The sequence below is a fragment of the Erinaceus europaeus genome, chromosome 6 (genome assembly GCF_950295315.1).
Source record: "Erinaceus europaeus chromosome 6, mEriEur2.1, whole genome shotgun sequence".
NCBI classification, from domain to species: domain Eukaryota; kingdom Metazoa; phylum Chordata; class Mammalia; order Eulipotyphla; family Erinaceidae; genus Erinaceus; species Erinaceus europaeus.
In genome coordinates, this window is record NC_080167.1 from 16145527 (window position 1) to 16165732 (window position 20206).

General features: G+C 41.1%; 1 protein-coding gene and 1 pseudogene across 1 annotated transcript; both read right to left on the reverse strand.

Moving 5' to 3' along the window:
* Window positions 1–4989: 4989 nt before the first annotated feature.
* On the reverse strand, window positions 4990–6425 carry LOC132538997 (hydroxycarboxylic acid receptor 2-like; annotated as a pseudogene).
* Window positions 6426–16415: 9990 nt separating this feature from the next.
* Window positions 16416–18978, reverse strand: LOC103128874 (hydroxycarboxylic acid receptor 2-like). Its single transcript, XM_060193176.1, has one exon. The coding sequence runs from the start codon at window positions 18702–18704 to the stop codon at window positions 17661–17663; it is 1044 nt and encodes a 347-aa protein (XP_060049159.1). The 5' UTR covers window positions 18705–18978; the 3' UTR covers window positions 16416–17660.
* Window positions 18979–20206: the final 1228 nt, after the last annotated feature.

The window sequence follows — 20206 nt, forward strand, 5'->3', positions numbered from 1 at the left end:
ATTGGTTTAATTCCCATTGGTTTGGGCTCTTTTCCCCCTCTCCTAGTCACATCCTGTTTTCCACTGTTTAATCCCCACTGGTTCACTCGCTTTTTTCCTTCTCCCCACCCCCTATCCTACATACTTCCTCTTCCTGACACTTCTGCCTCAGGAGACATAAAGGACAGGATTTTCTAATGAAGGGAAATTAGATTGATTGCACTGCATTCTCGCTCAAAGTAAAGATTGAACTGCATTCCCAGCTCAGCCGTGAGTCCCTGGTCGTCTGTCTCCCGCCTGTGAAGCTAGCCCGGCATTGTCCTTCACACTACGTGAGCTTTGTACTATGTCCACTTAACCCGATGTGTCACTGCAGGGCCCTGAAATATGCTTCTGCACTTCTCACAGAGCACTATGAAGTATGATCTAACATTAGATTTCCATAGAAACCAGAAGTACTGGGTGAGAAAGATGCCATTGGAACACATTTTTCAGAGAGCTTGAGATGTGGGGGACCCCTTCTCAGTACTTCAGAAATGTCACTTCATTTGAACCTTGTCAAAGTCCATGACTTAGGGACTGTTACTGATTGTGATCTCAGAGTGAAGAAAGTGAAGCTTTGAGAGGTTGGTAATTTACTTAAGTCTACCCAGTTTACAAGAGCAGAGATTAGAGAAAGGAAGGTGCTCCATCTGCCAGAGCACAGAATTTGCATGCTTGAGGCCAAGTAGGCTGTAGGGTCAATCCCTAACACCACCATATGCCAAATCTTAGCAATACTCTAGCTCCTCTTTCTTCTCCTTTCCTCCTCTCTCATTCTCTGTCTTAATAAATAAACAAATAATGCTTTAAAAAAGAAGCAGGAACAGAGTTTGGATTGTAATCTGGCACTGGCTTCAAAGACTTTATCCGAACCATTATATAACACTTATACACAAAAATCTTACCATGTTATTGTCCTTTCTGTTAAGACTATAATGGATTGAAGTCACATTGTGTGAGTGTATTAAGGTTCCTATGAAATTACTATTACTGTTTTTTATTTTTATTTTATTATTTGATAAAGAGAAATTGAGAGAGGAGGGGGAGATAGAGAGGGGGAGACAAAAAGAAACCTGCAGCCCTGCTTCATCACTTGTGAAGCTTTCCCCCTGCAAGTAGGGTCCAGGGGCTTGATCTTGGGTCTTTGTGCAATATAATGTGTGAGCTTAACCAGGTGCGCCACCACCTGGCCCCTGATATTATTTTTCCATCTACAATATCCATGAAAGAAGTTCTCCCTTTCCAAGTTTTTAAAAAATATTTTATTTCTTTATTGAATAGAGACAGAGAGAAATTGAGAGGAAGGGAGTAATAGAAAAGGGGAGAGACTTTATCTGGAACCAGAAAAGACCTAGAATTGCCAAAACAATCTTGAGAAAAAAAGAACAGAACTGGAGGCATCACACTCCCAGATCTCAAACTGTATTATAGGGCCGTTGTCATCAAAACTGCTTGGTACTGGAACATGAATAGACATACTGACCAGTGGAATAGAATTGAGAGCCCAGAAGTGAGCCCCACACCTATAGACATCTAATCTTTGACAAAGGGGCCCAGACTATTAAATGGGGAAAGCAGAGTCTCTTCAACAAATAGTGTTGAAAAAAATGGGTTGAAACATGCAAAAGAATGAAACTGAATCACTGTATTTCACCAAATACAAAAGTAAATTCCAAGTGGATCGAGGACTTGGATGTTAGACCACAAACTATCAGATACTTAGAAGAAAATATTGGCACAACTCTTTTCCGCATAAATTTTAAAGACATCTTCAATGAAACGAATCCAATTACAAAGAAGACTAAGGCAAGTATAAACCTATGGGACTACATCAAATTAAAAAGCTTCTTCACAGAAAAAGAAACCACTACCCAAACCAAGAGATCCCTCACAGAATGGGAGAAGATCTTTACATGCCATACATCAGACAAGAGGTTAATAACCAACATACATAAAGAGCTTTCCAGACTCTCAACAACAAGACAACAAATAACCCCATCCAAAAATGGGTGGAGGACTTGGACAGAATATTCACCACAGAAGAGATCCAAAAGGCTGAGAAACACATGAAAAAATGCTCCAAGTCTCTGATTGTCAGAGAAATGCAAATCAAGACAACAATGAGATACCAGTTCACTCCTGTGAGAATGTCATACATCAGAAAAGGTAACAGTAGCAAATGCTGGAGAGGGTGTGGGGTCAAAGGAACCCTCCTACACTGCTGGTGGGAATGTCAATTGGTCCAACCTCTGTGGAGAACAGTCTGGAGAACTCTCAGAAGGCTAGAAATGGACCTACCCTCTGACCCTGCAATTCCTCTCCTGGGGATATATCCTAAGGAACCCAACATATCCATCCAAAAAGATCTGTGTACACATATGTTTTTGGCAGCACAATTTGTAATAGCCAAAACCTGGAAGCAACCCAGGTGTCCAACAACAGATGAGTGGCTGAGCAAGTTGTGGCATATATACACAATGGAATACTACTCAGCTGTAAAAAAAAAAAAAGGTGACTTCACCGTTTTCAGCCGATCTTGGATGGACCTTGAAAAAATCATGTTGAGTGAAATAAGTCAGAAACAGAAGGATGAATATGGGATGATCTCACTCTCAGACAGAAGTTGAAAAACAAGATCAGAAAAGAAAACACAAGTATAACCTGAAATGGAATTGGCATATTGCACCAAAGTAAAAGACTCTGGGGTGGGTGGGTGGGGAGAATACAGGTCCATGAAGGATGACAGAGGACCTAGTGGGGGTTGTATTGTTATATGGGAAACTGGGGAATGTTATGCATGTACAAACTATTGTATTTACTGTTGAATGTAAAACATTAATTCCCCAATAAAGAAATAAAAAAAAGAAATAAAATAAAATACATAAAACACACACAAAAAAAAAAAAAAGAAAGAAAAGGGGAGAGACACTAGCAGCACTACTTTACCGCTTGTGAAGTTTTTCCCCTGCAGGTAGGGACCAGAAGCTTGAACTTGGAACATATGTGCTCAGTTGGGTGCACTACCATCTAGCCCCTTTAAGTTTTTTAAAATTTTGTATATTATGAATTATTCATTGATTGAAGAGAAAGAGAGTGGTGGTTTTACTCCGGCATGTGGGTTTCTGGGGGTGGAACTCAAGACCTGATGCCTGCTGGTGGGCACTCTACTTGCTGCACCACCTCCTGGGCTTTATACTTTTTAGCTAGTGTCATGGGTACAATTAGAAAAGAGCAATAGGGGAGTCGGGCTGTAGCGCAGCAGGTTAAGCGCAGGTGGTGCAAAGCACAAGGAGTGGCATAAGGATCCCGGTTCGAACCCCGGCTCCCCACCCGCAGGGGAGTCGCTTTACAAGCGGTGAAGCAGGTCTGCAGGTGTCTATATTTCTCTCCTCCTCTCTGTCTTCCCCTCCTCTCTCCATTTCTCTCTGTCCTATCCAACAACGATGACAACAATAATAACTACAACAATAAAACAACAAGGGCAACAAAAGGGAATAAATAAATAAAATAAAATATTAAAAAAAAAGAAAAGAGCAATAACAAACACTAAGTTTGTAGAAAGAAGAAAGCAAATGACCACAGGTGTTTGTTCTGACTCACCGAGTAACCAGGAGCCTCTTAACCTTTCAGTTTCCTTAAGAATAAAGGGTTGCCAACAACAATGACAGCAATAACAACAATAATAACAAAAACAATGATAAAGAACAAGGGCAACAAAAGGGGGGAAATTTTTTAAATGTTGTTTAAAAAAAAAGAATAAAGGATTGGAGCAGCTTCCAACTTCCTTCTAGCTGTCACTCTCTGTGACTCTAAACCTCACCTCAAAATGACTCAGGCCAAATGTGATTTCCAGACTCCCTGCATCCTGGTGCCCTGCTGTGGATTTTCTGGTCTTCCCACAGTACTCTGGACATGTTTTGTCTTGCTTGTGTCCTTTTATATGTATTTACTTCTTTCTTACGAGTCTGAGCTGTACTTGTTCTGATGAATCTTTTCAATGGCTAAGGCCATGACTGCACTGAGCTTGGTGGAAATTCCACTTAAAATCTATGACTTTCACAAGCAGTGTGAATCTCCATGCCTCATTGTCTTAGTACAGTTTGGATATGTACCACTGATCTGGGCTAGACTAATTAAAAATATATATTTATTTTCCCTTTTGTTGTCCTTGTTGTTTTTTATTGTTGTTGTTGTTGTTATTGATGTCGTCAGTGTTAGGACAGAGAGAAATGGAGAGAGGAAGGGACGACAGAGAGGGGGAGAGAAAGATAGACACCTGCAGACCTGCTTCACTGCCTGTGAAGTGACTCCCCTACAGGTGGGGAGCCTGGGGATTGAATCAGGATCCTTGCGCCAGTCCTTGCAGTTCATGCCACATGTGATTAACCTGCTGTGCTACTGCTCAACTCATGACACTAACATGATCAACCAACAATATGAGGATCCTGCATAAAGATATACACTTAGCTTTTCATTTGTGAGTATCTGCCTGGTCTTTTTGGCTGAAAGATGAATGAATTGATCCCAAAAATCCCTATTGACTGGTTTAAAATTCTTGGGCCCCTCCAGGAACAATATGACAACCCTCAACCTTCAATCACTTAACTGTAGATGTCATCTGGAGCCCACCAGCAGACTAGACAGTAAGTAGCCCAGGAGCTGAGAGTCTCAGGCTTGCAGGAAAGATGTTTGAGAATCAGCACTGCCTGTGGGGGTTCTGGCTCCTGCTCTGCTCAGAGAAATGCCGGCAGCTTTGCCATCTTCACATCTGTGAGTGGCAGAGATTAAACCCAAGATTCAGACACCTAGATGTCTTACTCTCCTTTCTCCCAAGTTTTTTTAATTAAAAAAATTATTTATTTTTATTTATTTATTTTTAACCAGAGCACTGCTCAGCTCTGGCTTATGGTGATGCAGGGGATTGAACCTGGGACTTTGGAGCCTCAGGCATGAGAGTCTGCTTGCTTAGCCATCATGCTATCTACCTCTACCTTCTCCTAAGCTTTATGCAGTGACATCTGTGCATGGCTGTCCCTCTCTGCCATACAGCTTCTCTGAATCTGAAGCTCCCAATCTGGAAGTTTCAGGAAACCTCAGCTTAAGTCTAGTGGAGTTCCTCTGTGTTCACCAGCCAAACAGTTCCTGCAGAGATCTTGGATCTTGGTGACAGTCTCTCTCTTTGTCCTGGTCTCTTACCAAGCAGCTGGATTCACATATGAGGGACTGCACGACTCACCAGGATTGGCCATTAAAATGCCCGGAGCATTTTTGTTTCTTTGTTTGTTTGTTTTTCCAGAGCATTGCTTAGCTCTGGTTTGTTGTGCTGCGGGGGATTGAACCTAGGACCTTAGAGCTTCAGGCATGGGAATCTCTTTGCATAACTGTTATGCTATCTACCCACTGGGACATTTCTGATGGTGCGCAGGTCCCCAGTGAGCTCCTACACTTGTGCTCCGGTTATTTTCTGGCTCCTCTGTTCTCTTTTTCCTGAAGCAACAGTTGATCAGGGCAGAGAAGTTGGGAAAAGATGGGCTGGAGAAGTAGTATACCAAAGGATCCAGCATGCTGTTCATGTAGGTCAAGCAGAGGGTGATGAAAAAAATCAGGTCAACTGAATGATAGATTTCACAGTTATATATCCCTGAGGTCTGTAGGAGCCAGAAAATTAGGATTTGCACTGGGCAGGAAGCAGATGACAAAGACAATGATCACTACCATGATGAAGTTGATGGCCCTCTTGATCTTGGCATGCCTTTCCATTTGTCTCTGTCATATTCTCCAGATAACCCCAGCTGAGCAGAACAGGATGATGCCCAGTGGCAAAAGAACTCAAGGAGGAACATGGCCTCATGCCACCTGGTGTAACTGCAGATGCTGAAGCTGCTACAGAGTCATATTACCAATCTTGTTTGTCTTGTTGTCCAGGAGGTGACCTGTCAAGGTAACAGTGACAACCCACAGGAGGCAGGAGATGATGACAGCTGTCCGGTTGGAGATCTTGTTCAGAGCATGGTGGGGATGGACCACCCGGAAATACCTGTCCACAGCCACCACTGTCAGGAAGATGATGCTGCCCTGGTGGTTCATGGCCAGCATGAAGAGCATCAATCGACAAGGGATGTCCCCAAGCCTCCAATCCCATGACTTACCCCCAGTCATGAAGGGCAGGCAGATGATGAGGAGAAAGTCAGCCACAGTCAAGTTGAAGAGGAAGATCCTACTGGATTTCCAGGACTTGAGGTGGAAAGCAGAAAATCTACAGGGCAATGCCATTGCCCAGGAGCCCAAACAGAACTCCAGCCCCAATATCGATGGCAACACTTGGGAATAAGTTCATTCTGGAACACACAGCAGTTCTTGCCATTTATTTCCAGGAAATGCTTCTGTGGGTGGTCTAGGTTCATGAGTGAATCCTGTGAGTCTAAGGAAGTGCCTCGCCTATTGAGCGCTCAGAAAGAAGGTGTGTGTCATGTGGTAGTGTGTGCTTTATTGTCTGCCTTTATGTCATGTCAGGATGTTGAAAGAGATGATTGGATGGTTACCAGAAAATTTATGAACTCCTACACAACCTGTTCTTTGCATAAGCAGGTAAATAAAATCCCCTGGACAGAGAGAAACTCACAATGTTTTCTAAATAGAAATGAGACTTTAGGCAAGCTCGCTGTCTCTGAATTATTGCAATTATTCCTTTGTAAATCTGCATCTGTATGAGAACTAACTTGGCAGAATTAAATTGCTGTCATGTGATTAGCTTGCATAATTAACATAACAGCAATAGCAATAATGATTTTCTGTGCTGTATGGAAGACTTCTTCTGAAACCTTAGACTTGGTGTGAAAAAGTAGCAAGTATATTATTTAGGAAAAAGCAGTAGTGGGTGCCGGGCAGTGGCACAGCAGGTTAAGCACACATGGCACAAAGCAAGAACTGGTGTAAGGATCATGGTTCGAGACCCCAGCTCCCCACCTGCAGGGGGCGTTGCTTCACAAGTAGTGAAGCAAGTCTTCAGGTGTCTATTCTTCTCTCCTCCTCTGTCTTCCCCTCCTCTCTCCATTTCTCTCTGTCCTATTGAACAACAATGACAGCAATGACAACAAAATAATAACAACAGCAACGATAAATAACAAGGGCAACAAAAGGGAAAAAATAGCCTCCAGGAGCAGTGGATTCATAGTGCAAGCACCAAGCTCCAATGATAACCCTGGAGGCAAAAAAAAAAAAAGCAGTAGTCATGTGATTTTTTTTTTTTTTTGAAGAAGTAAAGACTTGAATCAATATCTATTTTATGATTTTATGAAGACAGGGGTGTTGAACTTAATGTTTTTATACAAACATTGATTGCTCTTCTACACCATAACTCTGCAATTAATCTCCAGTTAGTTGAATAAAAGCTACTTAAGAGCAGCATACAATTTTATAAGATGTTTGTAAAAGTGACCTAGTTAGGACTTCTAATGGGATGTTACAGTAATTTGGGTCTTTTTTTGATTGTGTTATATTTCAATATGTAATTGTACTCAAGTGTTATATTTTTAAGTACATAATTTTTAATTAATAAGATTTTTTGGGAACAGTTTAGCCTTATTGTAAAACTGAGCGTGAAGTACAGTTATTTTTCCTGTCCTACACATACACAGCCTCCCCCACTAAGTAGATGATATTTAAAAGCCCTTGTTTTGGGAAAATTAGACTTAGAATGATGGTGTCCAAGATGACTTTGAACTCTGCCTCTCTGCAGGTCACCACTTCACATACTAGCTCTTTCTGTATTTGCAAAAATGTGTTTAAGTGGACAGAATACTTCTATCCTGTGATATTTTTGTCTCAGGAATTCTTGGCATCTAAGAGGCCCCCAAACTATATTGTTTCTACTTGAGTAAGGAATCGGAAATATGTTTTTCTTTCTTTCTGTCTGCCTGTCTTTCTTCTTCTTCTCCTCCTCCTCCTTTTTTTTTTTTTTTTTTTTCGCAGAGCACTGCTTAACTCTGGCTTATGGTGGTGATGGGGGGATTAAACCTGGGACCTCAGAGTCTCTGGTGAGAGTCTCCTTGCATAACCATTATGCTGTCTACTCCCACCTTGGAAATATGTTTCTTTAGTTGTATATCCAGGTTCAGCAATGGAAGTTTTTTGCACTCCTCACAGAGAGCTATGCAGGATGACCTAGAATTAGACTCCTATAGGAAGGTATTGGGTGATAAAGATGCCATTGGTACCCACTTAAAATTTTCACTTACCCATAGTTTGCTTTGTGCTAGGCATCCTTCAGATTAGATGTGCATAAGTAATCACATATAATCCTTACAAGGAGCCTTGTGAGTAATGTTTTAGTAATGTCTCCACTCCTTATTTTACAGATAAGGAAACTGAGGCCTGGAAAGGCTAATTAAATCATTAGTGTTTGTCTTGTCCTTGACAGTGAACTTGCAATATGAGGGATCTCTTGCTCAGTGCTTCAAATGTTACTTTTTTTCTTTTTTTCTTTTTTTACTCTGACTACAGTTTACAAGGTAGGAATTATTACTGATTCTGATTTCAAAATGAGAAAAGTGAAACCAAAGAGCTTGGTAGTAGACTCAAGTCTAGCCAGCTAACAAGAGCAGAGGATGGGGGTAGATTACTCAACGTGCTAGAGCATAGAGCTTGCATGCCTGAGGCCCCCAGGGGCTGAGAATTCATACTCTAGCACCACCACCATATGTACTATAGCCTCTCTCTCTCAACAAAAAAAAAGTTGTTTTTTATGTTTTAAAGGTAAGTTTGTATTTAAATCTGGCAGTGGCTTCCAAGTTTTTGTCTCAACATTGTATAACAATTACATACAGCTTTTACTATGCTACTGACCTTCCTATAAGGCTACATTGGATTGAGGTCACATGATAATGGGTGTATTAAGGCTCTAGTGAAATGATTGGTATGTTTCCCAACCTTGCTGCCCATAAATCTCATGTTTCTTCTTGAGCAAACGAAGGCATGCCAATGAATTTTAGAATGCAATCCTAACAATCATTTTTAAATTAAGAGTTATGAATTCCATTGTTAACACTAGTTCTTCTTCTTCTAGCGTTTGCCATTAACACTAGTTATTTCTTGGTACTCAAGTTTGCAAGGATTCCTCCCTTTTTAAGTTTTATGGCTATACACACACTCATATTTTAGAAAAATGTATTCATTTTTTTTGTTTGTTTCTTTTTTCTTCATTTTTATATTTATTTATTTTCCCTTTTGTTGCCCTTGCTGTTTTTTATTGTTGTTGTAATTATTGTTGTTGTTATTGATGTCATCGTTGGATAGGACAGAGAAAAATGGAGAGAGGAGGGAAAGACAGAGGAGGAGAGAAAGATGGACATCTGCAGACCTGCTTCACTGCCTATGAAGCGACTCCCCTGCAGGTGAGGAGCCGGGGGCTCAAACCAGAATCCTTACGCCTATCCTTACGCCTGTCCTTGCACTTCGTGCCATATGCGCTTATTCCACTGCACTATCACCCGACTCCCTATTCATTTGTTCGTGAGAGTTTATTCTGGCATAAGGGTCACTGTGGATCACTCGGGACCTCATGCCTACAACTGGTTGCTCCACCTGCTGCACCGCCTCCCAGGCACTGTAAATTTCTAGCTGATCGTCATGGATATAATTGGAAAAGAGCAATAACATATATTAAGTTTCTAAAGAAGAAAGCAAATTACCATGAGTGTTTGTTCTGGTTCACTGAGTAGCCAGAAGCTTCTTTCTTTTTTCCAAATCATTTTATTGGAGAAAATAATGGTTTACAGGATAGTAATGGATACAATTTCTCATTTCCTTTTGATAGGTGTCTACACACTGCTCCCACTAACAACTGAAGTCTTTCTCTACCATCTTGTATGGGTCCCCAATGCCCTCTGTGCCCCCAAGTTGTCTCCCTTTGCCTCAGAATACATTGCTTTTCTGCCCTCAACCATACTTAGTCCATGCCATGTCATTCCTTGTTTCTTAAGTTCCACCTATCAGTGAAATCGTCTGGTATTCCTCTTTCTCCTTTTGATTTATCTTACTTAACATGACTCCAAGTTCCATTCAAGATGAGGCAAAGGAAATGATTTCATTATTTTTCATAGCTGAGTAGTAGTCTAGTGTTGGTGTGTATGTTGTAACTTGTGAGAATATATGTAATTCAGTTTTCTCTTTTTAATATTTATTTATTTTCCCTTTTGTTGTCCTTGTTTTTTATTGTTGTTGCAGTTATTATTGTTGTTGTTATTGATGTCATCATTGTTGGATAGGACAAAGAAATGGAGAGAGGACGGGAAGACAGAGAGGGGGAGAGAAAATACAGACACCTGCAGACCTGCTTCACCACCTGTGAAGCGACTCCCCTGTAGGTGGGGAGCCGGGAGCTTGAACCGGGATTCACCACCTGGCCTTCTCAGCTCTCACTCTCTATGACTCTAAACCTCACCTCAAAATGACTCAGGCCAAATGTGATTTCCAGACTCCCTGCATCCTGGTGCCCCGCTGTGGATTTTCTGGTCTTCCCACAGTACTCTGGGCATGTTTTGTCTTGCTTGTGTCCTTTTATATGTACTTACTTCTTTCTTACGAGTCCATGAGCTGTACTTGTTCTGATGAATCATTTCAATGGCTAAGGCCATGACTGCACTGAGCTTGGTGGAAATTCCACTTAAAATCTATGACTTTCACAAGCAGTGTGAATCTCCATGCTTCGTTGTCTTAGTACAGCTTGAATGTGTGCCACTGAGCTGGGCTGGACTATTTTTTAAACCAAAAATAACATTCTTCACTTGCCCAAAGTTTGCTTTGTGCCAGGCATCCTTCAAATAGATGTGCATAAATGATCACATGTAACCCTCATAAGTAGCCTTGTGAGTGGTGTTTTAGTAATGTCTCCACTCCCATTTTACAGATAAGGAAACTGAGGCCTAGGAAGCCTAAGTAAATCATTAATGCTTGTCTTGCCCTTGGTTATGGGAAGTAAGAGCCCCTGGATTTCTGGTGAAGGAAGTGAAGAAGGAGAAACTGGGAAAGGAGAAGGAAGGAAAGAGAGAGGAAGCTGATGTTTGACTGGCAGGGATATCAAAAATAGAGAATGGTATTTCTGAGTTTTGAAACAGTATTGAGTTTAATGCAAAACAAAAACAACAACCAAAACCCAAGAGCTACACAGTATAATGAAATAATCTTGAAAAAGAAGAAGTTTTGAGAATTCACGCTTCTGATTAAAAGCTTTCTGCAAGTCTTCAGGGACAGGCAGAGGTCAGCATGGGAGAGTCTTGAAATGCAACCCTGTGTGTGAACAGAGGATTCCCAATAAGGTGCTGAGACAGGTCAATGCAAGAAATAATCTCTCCTTTTAAATTTATTTATATAGGGGACAGGGCAGTGGTGCACCGGGTTAAGCACACATAGTATGAAGAGCAAGGACCTGCACAAGGAGTCCGATTTGAGCCCCTGGCTTCCCACCTGCAGTGCGGTCACTTCACAAGCAGTGAAGCAGGTCTGCAGGTGTCTTTCTCTCTCCTCTTCCTCTCCTCTCTCAATTAGTCTCTATCCTATCCAAAAAATGGCCACTGGAGCAGTGGATTTGTAGTGCAGGCATCGAGCCCCAGCGATAACCTTGGGAAAAATAAATAAGTAAAGTCATTTATCTATTAATTAATGAATTAATTAATTGAATTAATTAATTGGAGAGAATGAGAGGACCAGAGTTTCACTCTAGCACATGTAATGCTGGGGCTCAAACTCAGGACCTTCTACTTGAGATTCCAATATCTCATCCACTGCACCCTCTATCTCTGTCTCATTCTTTTTTATAGTTAGTGTGAAATAGTGTAGCCTTACCCACCCACCCCACGCCCCGCAAAAAAAAATAAATAAATAAAATCAAGGACCTATTGGCAAAGGTTTTTTTCATACCATACTGGTGGGACTACAATTTGGTTCATCTTTGTTGCTGGTCATCATGGTGGTGTCTTATGAAGATTATCCTAAATGTTACTAATGTTACTGGATGACCCCAGAGATCCTAAATAGTAGAGAGTTCTTTATTTGCCAGTGTCATAGATATGATCTCAGGGACTATGAAAACAAGTATCAGCATCCTGATTTGACACAGCCTGTGTCAAATGGGTCAGTCTTTCAGCCTAACAACTCCACTAAGAATCTATTAAAGATCAACTTACATACCCTTGCAGTGTGCCTAAGGACACCGAGTTCAGATATTCATCATAGAATGGTGGCAATAGATGAAAATTGAAGACATACATACATTAAAATGTCATTGGTTATTAAACCATATGTGGTTTGTTTACTACGTGAAGGAATTAAAAGCAGTGAACTAGATCTCTATTCTGATATGGAAAGCTATTCATGATAAAACTATTTTTGCTGGATTATATATAGTAATGTTTATATAATAGTTGTAAAAAATATATAAACACACACAAATAATAAATAAATAAAAACACATACATACATGTAACCCTGCGTTAGTAAAAGGCTTGTGCAAGTGTATATGTAGCTTGAATATTAAAAATCATCAGTGCTAGGAAAGAGAGGGAAGTTTTTGAACAAAAATGCATTACCTTCTATAATCAGATACATTTAATCATTTGAACTTATTTAATTTTTTCATTTAGTTTGTTTTTCTTCTGGTTCTGGAGATTGAGTTCAGGGTCTTAAGCATGTACTCTACTGCTGAGTCATCTCCCTGGCTTAATTTATTATTTCACCTTCATGAGAGAGTGAAAAAGTCAGACAGAGTGTGTACAGCACTGCTCCACTGCCCATGCATGGCCAGAGCTGGTCCTTATTTTTGGTAAAAAATTATTGGGGCTGGATGGTGGTACACCTGATTGAGCACACACGTAATAATGCACAAGGACCTGGGTTCAAGTCCTCAGTCCTCACCTGCAGGAGGAAAGCTTCATGAATGGTGAAGCAGTGCTGCAGATGTTTCTCTGTTTCTCCTTCTTTATATCCCCCTTTCTCTCAAATTCTGGCTGTCTCTATCAAATAAATAAAGATAGTAAAAGGATTATTGTTTATAAGCTACTCATACTAAATTAAGACATGATAACTGTCAACTCTGAAAACTGATTACTTAAACAAACGAAGTCTTTTTCTCTACTTCATAGAGAAGTTAAAGAACTTCATGATTTTATCTTAGTAAACAAGTGTCAAGGGATTAACACTTTCAAAGAAAGCACTCATGTGCAATAGATAAGACTGACCATACATTTTCCAGTATATCCTGTTTTTTTTTTTATTTTTTACATTCTCATGTCCTTTTTTTTTTTTTTTTTGATGTATATCTAACCAAGCAGAATATCAGTAGCATTATCTTCAAAAAAGAATGGACTGCTGATGACAAGACAGATTTGCAGAATATTCTACACAGGCAAAAGGACAGTGTAAACTACCTATAAATTTCCCAAACAGGGTCCTGGCACTGGTACACATGTTACTATGGGTGAAGACTTATGTTCAAGTCCCTGATCTCCACCTGCACAGGGGGAAGCTTCACTAGTGGTGGAACAGTGCTGCAGGTATATCTCTTTTTCTCATCTCCCTTTCTCTTGCTCTCCCTCTCTGCCTCTCTCTGTCTCTATCAAATAATGGAAAGATAAAGGGTGGCGGGGGTGGGTGGGAATGGCCACCTGGAGTGGTGGCCATCATTTAATTACCAAGCCTTAGCTATAATATCCATTGGCAAAAAATTAATTAAAATAATAAATAAATAAAATATGCCATGGTTGTGGGTAGATAGCATAATGGCTATGCAAAGAGACACTAATGCCTGAGGCTCCAAAGTCCCAAATTCAATCCCCCATACCACCATGAGCCAGAGCTTATCAGTGCTCTGGTTAAAAAATAGTAATAATAAATAAATTATACAAGAGGACATATGGGGTCAGGTGGTAGTGCAGCGGGTTAAGTAAGCACACATGGCCCACGCAAAGCGCATGGACTGTGTAAGAATCCCGGTTCTAGCCCCAGGCTCCCCACCTGCAGGGGAGTTGCTTCACAGACGGTGAAGCTGGTCTGTAGATTTCTATTTTTCTCTCTCCCTCTCTGTCTTCCCCTCCTCTCTCCATTTCTCTCTATCCTATCCAACAACGAACGACATCAACAACAACAATAATAACCACAACAAGGCTACAACAAGGGCAACAAAAGGGGGAAAATGGCCTCCAGGAGCAGTGGATTCATAGTGCAGGTACTGAGTCCCAGCAATAACCCTGGAGGCAAAAAAAAAAAAAAAAAAAAAGGACCTATACAAGACCCAGCCTTTTTGCTTTAGGTGCCTTTGGCTTCTCTCTACTTTCCAGCTGTTGCCTCTCTTGTCAGCATAGTTCTTCTTTTTTAATCTTTATTAATTTATTGGTTAGAGATATTCAGAAATTGAGAGGGAAGAGGATGATAGGGAGAGAGACAGAGAGACATCTGTAGCCCTGCTTCACCACTCATTAAGCTTTCCCCCTCCAGGTGGGGACTAGGGGCTTGAACCTGGGTCCTTATGTGCACTGTAACATGTGCATTCAATGAGGTACACCACCACCTGGCCCCATCAGCATATTTCCAATAGATAACCCTTTGTTTACTTCCAAACTAGTCTTTAATAAATTCTTTCACAACCTTGTAACATTGGCCTCCTACTCTCCTCCACAGGCAAATAATTAACTATCAGTTAGCCAAGGAAGATAGAATATGTAATTCCATCTACCTATATCAGATTTAGTTAAATCAAGACATAAAATAATTCTATTCTTTAAGTGAATTGCTACTGGATTTACATAAAACAAAAGTATTTAGCTTGTACCCTTTTAACTAATATTAATTTCAAACTAATCAATTTTTCCTTCGTATCTCAATTTCTTATCAAGTTAATAGTACCAGGAAAATGTTTAACTCCTTACAGAACTCTACTCCTTCTTTACCCCCTATAAGAATTAGGATTATGAAATCTCAGAAGAGAGAATGAGGTAGGCCAACTAGACAGAAGGGGGATACATAAGAAGATTGTGGCATTCTTTCTTTCTCTCTCTCTCTCTCTCTCTCTCTCTCTCTCTATATATATATATATATATATATATATATATATATATTTCTTTTAAGCAACAGCAAGGTCATGTATATCAGGTTCTTTGCCCTCACCCCTCACTCTTCAAGGGAACAGCCAACAGCAGGAGAAAGTAAACATGAGAGCACCCTTGCATAGACAAAGGTGGTATCATAAACATCAGGGGACCAACAGGAAGCCCCAGATAATAAGTCCAGGCAGAGGAGCCTGGGAGTTGGCACAGTGAATGAAGGACTGAACTCTATTTAGAGCATGAGGTCTTAAATTCAATTCCTGGCACAACACATGCTGGAGTGATACTCTGGTTCTCTCTCCCTCACCCCCATCTCATCTTCCTCTCTTTCTCTCAAATTAATAAGTATATATAAATCTTAGTAAAAGAAAAAAATCTTAGTAAAATAAAATCTTAGTATAAGAAAAAAAATCTTAGTAAAAGAAAAAAAAATCCAGACAGACTAATTGATCATGAATATTCACTGCATAAGCATCTTACTTTTCTCCAAACACAAGAACAATTACACCTGCAAAATGCCTATGGAGCTGGAAAAACTAGGTATTCCCCAGCCTCAAACAGTTTCCTTACATCCTATATGACATGCATATATTAAAATAGTAACTTAACTTTACTGGGGGGCAAGTGGGTTCAAAGGAACTCACCTAGTTCAAAATGATTTTTAATATGCCTGAAAGATGGACAAGCTGTTACTATTTACAAAGGGAAAAGGGTAGTGGATTGGTCGTATTTTTCTTTCTAATCTATCTTCCAGTAAATATATTCTTTACATCACTGATGTGGAGATTCTTACTCTAAGTGCATAAAGAGAAACCACAGATAACTGGTCACATTAGGACTCATTTCTATGAATTTAAAAAGGGAAGCAAACTAGAGTCAAGATAGTGTCTTGGTTTTTGTTTGATTTGTCTTCCTTGTCATTTGTCCATGCTGTTTTCTTATTTTGATTTTAGAAACTCAATCCACAAATTAGCCACAAGATTCAAGATTTTTAAAACGAGGGGCCAGGCAGAGGAGCACCTGGTTAAGTGCATATATTACAGTGCGCAAGGACCCAGGTTCAAGCCCCTGATCCCTACCTACAGGGAGAAAGCTTCACAAGTGGTGAAGCAAAACTGAAGATGTGTCTCTAGCCCTTCCCATCTCCATCTCAATTTCACTCTGTCTGTATCCAATAATAAATTAAAATATTTTACAAAAGACTTTCAAGAGGATAAAATCTTTTGAGTCTTTCAACATAGACCCCCCGCCTGTCTCTCTCTCTCTCACACACACACACACACACACACACAACACAAATTTCTTTCAGAGCACATTTTATTAACAGAAGTAACGAGGAGCAACCCAAGAAAAAATGTAAAGTAACGATGGTATTCAAAATCAGCAGAAGTGTGAATTTTCACATATCTCCACATGGAGAACATATGATTCTTTAGTGCTCATAAAAATCTTTGCCCAAGGGTCGGGAGATAGCTTCATGGATAAAGCAACAACCTTAACAGCCTTATAGTCACACCTTACAGACTTATAGTGTCAGGTGAGGCTCTGGCTTGGCCCCTGGAACCACATGGGAGCACAATGGATAGCCGTACAGAGGACTCTGTGGATATAGAGACAGTATTTTGCTCTTTCTTTCTTTCTTTCTTTCTTTCTTTCTTTCTTTCTTTCTTTCTTTCTTTTTTGTATTTTGCTCTTTCTTTCTTTCTTTCTTTCTTTTTTGTATTTTGCTGTTTCTTTTTATTTCCCTCTTTGTATATAGATTTTTTTTAATGATCAGGGGAGGCCAATTAGCTATGCCACATGTATCACATATGCACAAGATACTCAGTTCAAAACCAGGCACTGACTGCATCAAAAAAAGTGAGAACAGGAAAAACCAAGAATATGAGCACTCACTGCCAGACCATGCACTGAGTGCTTAAACACAGCAGTGTTTCACTTGGTAATTTTTGCCTACTCTGTTTCTAAAGTTTGGCTGAAAGATGAATTGGTCCTAAAAACCCTGCTGACCTGTTGGCTTGTTTAACATTCCTGGTTCCCATCAAGAACAATATAACAGCTCCTCAGCCCCCAATCTCCAATCACTTAGCTCTAGATGCCATCTGGAGCCCAGGAGCAGATAAGACAGCAGCCCAGGAGCTGAGAGTCTCAGGCTTGCAGGAAAGATGTCAGTGAGTCAGCGCTGCCCGTGAGGGTTCTGGCTCCAGCTCTGCTCAGAGAAATGCCAGCAGCTTTGCCATTTTCACATCTGTGAGTGGCAGAGATTAAACCCAAGATTCAGACACCTAGATGTCTTACTCTCCTTTCTCCCAAGCTTTATGCAGTGACATCTGTGCATGGCTGTCCCTCTCTGCCACACAGCTTCTCTGAATCTGAAGCTCCCAATCTGGAAGTTTCAGGAAACCTCAGCCTAAGTTTAGAGAAGTTCCTCTGTGTTCACCAGCCAAACAGCTCCTGCAGAGATCTTGGATCTTGGTGACAGTCTCTCTCCTTGTCGTGGTCAATTACCGAGAGGCTGAACTCAGATAAGAGTGATTACAAGGTTCACCGGGGATCAGTCATTAAAGTGCCTGGAGCATTTCTGATGGTGTTCAGGTCCCCAGTGAGCTCCACATTCATGGTCAGGGTATTTTCTGGCTCCTCCTTTTTCCTGAAGCAGCGATTGATCAGGGTAGAGAAGAAGTTGGGAAAAGATGGGCTGGAGAAGTAGTATACCAAAGGATCCAACATGCTGTTCATATAGGTCAAGCAGAGGGTGATGAAAAAGGTCAGGTCAACTGAACGATAGATTTCACAGTTATATATCCCCGAAGTCTGTAGGAGCCAAAAAATGCGTATGCGCACGGCCACACTAGGCAAGAAGCAGATGACAAAGACAATGATCACAACCATGATGAAGTTGATGGCTCTCTTGATCTTGGCATGTCTGTCCATTTGTCTCTGTCGAAGACTCCAGATGATCCCAGCTGAGCAGAACAGGATGATGCCCAGTGGCAAGAAGAACTCCAGAAGAAACACAGTCTCATGCCAGCTGAAGGTATGGCAGATGCTGAAGCTGCTGCACAGAGTCATATTACCAATCTTGTTTGTCTTGTTGTCTAGGAGGTGACCTGTCAAGGCAATGGTGACAACCCACAGGATGCAGGAGATGATGACAGCTGTCCGGTTGGAGATCTTGTTCAGAGCATGGTGGGGATGGACCACCCGGAAATACCTGTCCACAGCCACCACTGTCAGGAAGATGATGCTGCCCTGGCGGTTCATAGCCAGCATGAAGAGCATCAATCGACAAGGGATGTCCCCAAGAGTCCAGTGCCAAGACTTCACATAGTTGTCCATCATGAAGGGCAGGCAGATGATGAGGAGAAAGTCAGCCACAGCCAAGTTGAAGAGGAAGATCCTGCTGGATTTCCAGGACTTGATGTGGAAGCAGAAAATCCACAGGGCAATGCCATTGCCCAGGAGCCCAAACACAAACTCCAGCCCCAAAATCGGTGGCAATACTTTGTTAATATGTTCATCTTGGAACACACAGCAGTCCTTATCATTTATCTTGAGAAAATTTTTGTGCTGGTGGTCCAAGTTCATGAGTGAATCCTGTAAATCTGAGGGAGCGCCTCACCTAGCGAACACTCAAGGAAGAAGTGTGTCTTTGTGGTAAAAGTGTGGTTCAGTGCCCGCCTTTATTGTGTCAGGGTGTTGAAAGAGATGACTGAATGGTTACCAGGAAACTCCTTAAACTCTTAAGCAACTGGCTGCTTGCATATTCAAGTTATAAAAATTCCCTGGGCAGACAGAAACCCACAACATGTTCTAAATGCAAAGGATACGTTTAAGTAAGGTGGCTGTCATTTATGAATTATGGAAGCAAGGGGGTGGGTGTGGGTGGCACTGTACCTGCATTCAAACTTCTTAAAATAAGAGAATTAGTTCACTATCACTTGATGAATTTACACAATTAACTAAAAAACACCACCTGAAACAATGCTTTATATATACTGGGCACCAGGGTTTTCTAGAAACCTTAGATGTGGCATGAAAGGGTAGCAGGCATAAGAAACAGCAGTATCAGTAGTCGGGAGGTGGTGCAGTGGGTTAAACGCAAGTGGCACAAAGCACAAGGACCGGAGGAACTATCCTGATTCGAGCTCCTGGCTTCCCACCTGCAGGGGAGTTGCTTCACAAGCTGTAAAGTAGGTCTGCAGGTGTCTGTCTTTCTCTCCCCCTCTCTGTCTTCCCCTTCTCTCTCTATTTCTGTGTCCTATCCAACAACAATGACATCAATAATCACAACATTAAACAAGGGCAACAAAAGGGAAAATAAATAAATATAAAAAAAAAACAAAAGGGGGGTCAGGCGGTGGCGCAGTGGGTTAAGCGCATGTGGCACAAAGCGCAGGGACCGGAGTAAGGATCCCGGTTCGAGCCCCCGGCTCCCCACCTGCAGGGGAGTCGCTTCACAGGCGGTGAAGCAGGTCTGCAGGTGTCTATCTTTCTCTCCTCCTCTCTGTCTTCCCCTCCTCTCTCCATTTCTCTCTGTCCTATCCAACAACGAATTGCATCAACAAGGGCAATAATAATAACCACAACGAAGCTACAACAAGGGCAACAAAAGGGGGAAAAAAAAAAGGCCTCCAGGAGAGGTGGATTCATGGTGCAGGCACCGAGCCCAGCAATAACCCTGGAGGAAAAAAAAAAAAAAGAAACAGCAGTATGCATATGATTTCTTTTGAAAAAAGCAAGGACGACTTGATTCAACATCTATTTGATGAGGGCAGATGTGTTGAATTTATTGTTCCCATACCACCCTCTCTATACAAACATGATTGCCCTCCCAAACTGTAACTCTGCCACTAATCTCTAGTTGGGAGTGGAATAAAAGCTGCTTGATAGCAGTATAAGATTTCAGAAAATGTTTGGAAATTTGATCCCAGTTTGAGGTGCCAGGGGGATGTTTTGGTAATTTGAGGGTTTGAGTTTGTGTTATATTTTAATATATCTCTGTACTCAAGTGATTTATTTTTAAGTGCATGATTAAAAAAAATAGTCTTCTAGAGCAGTTTAGGTTCACAACAAATTTGAGCACAAAG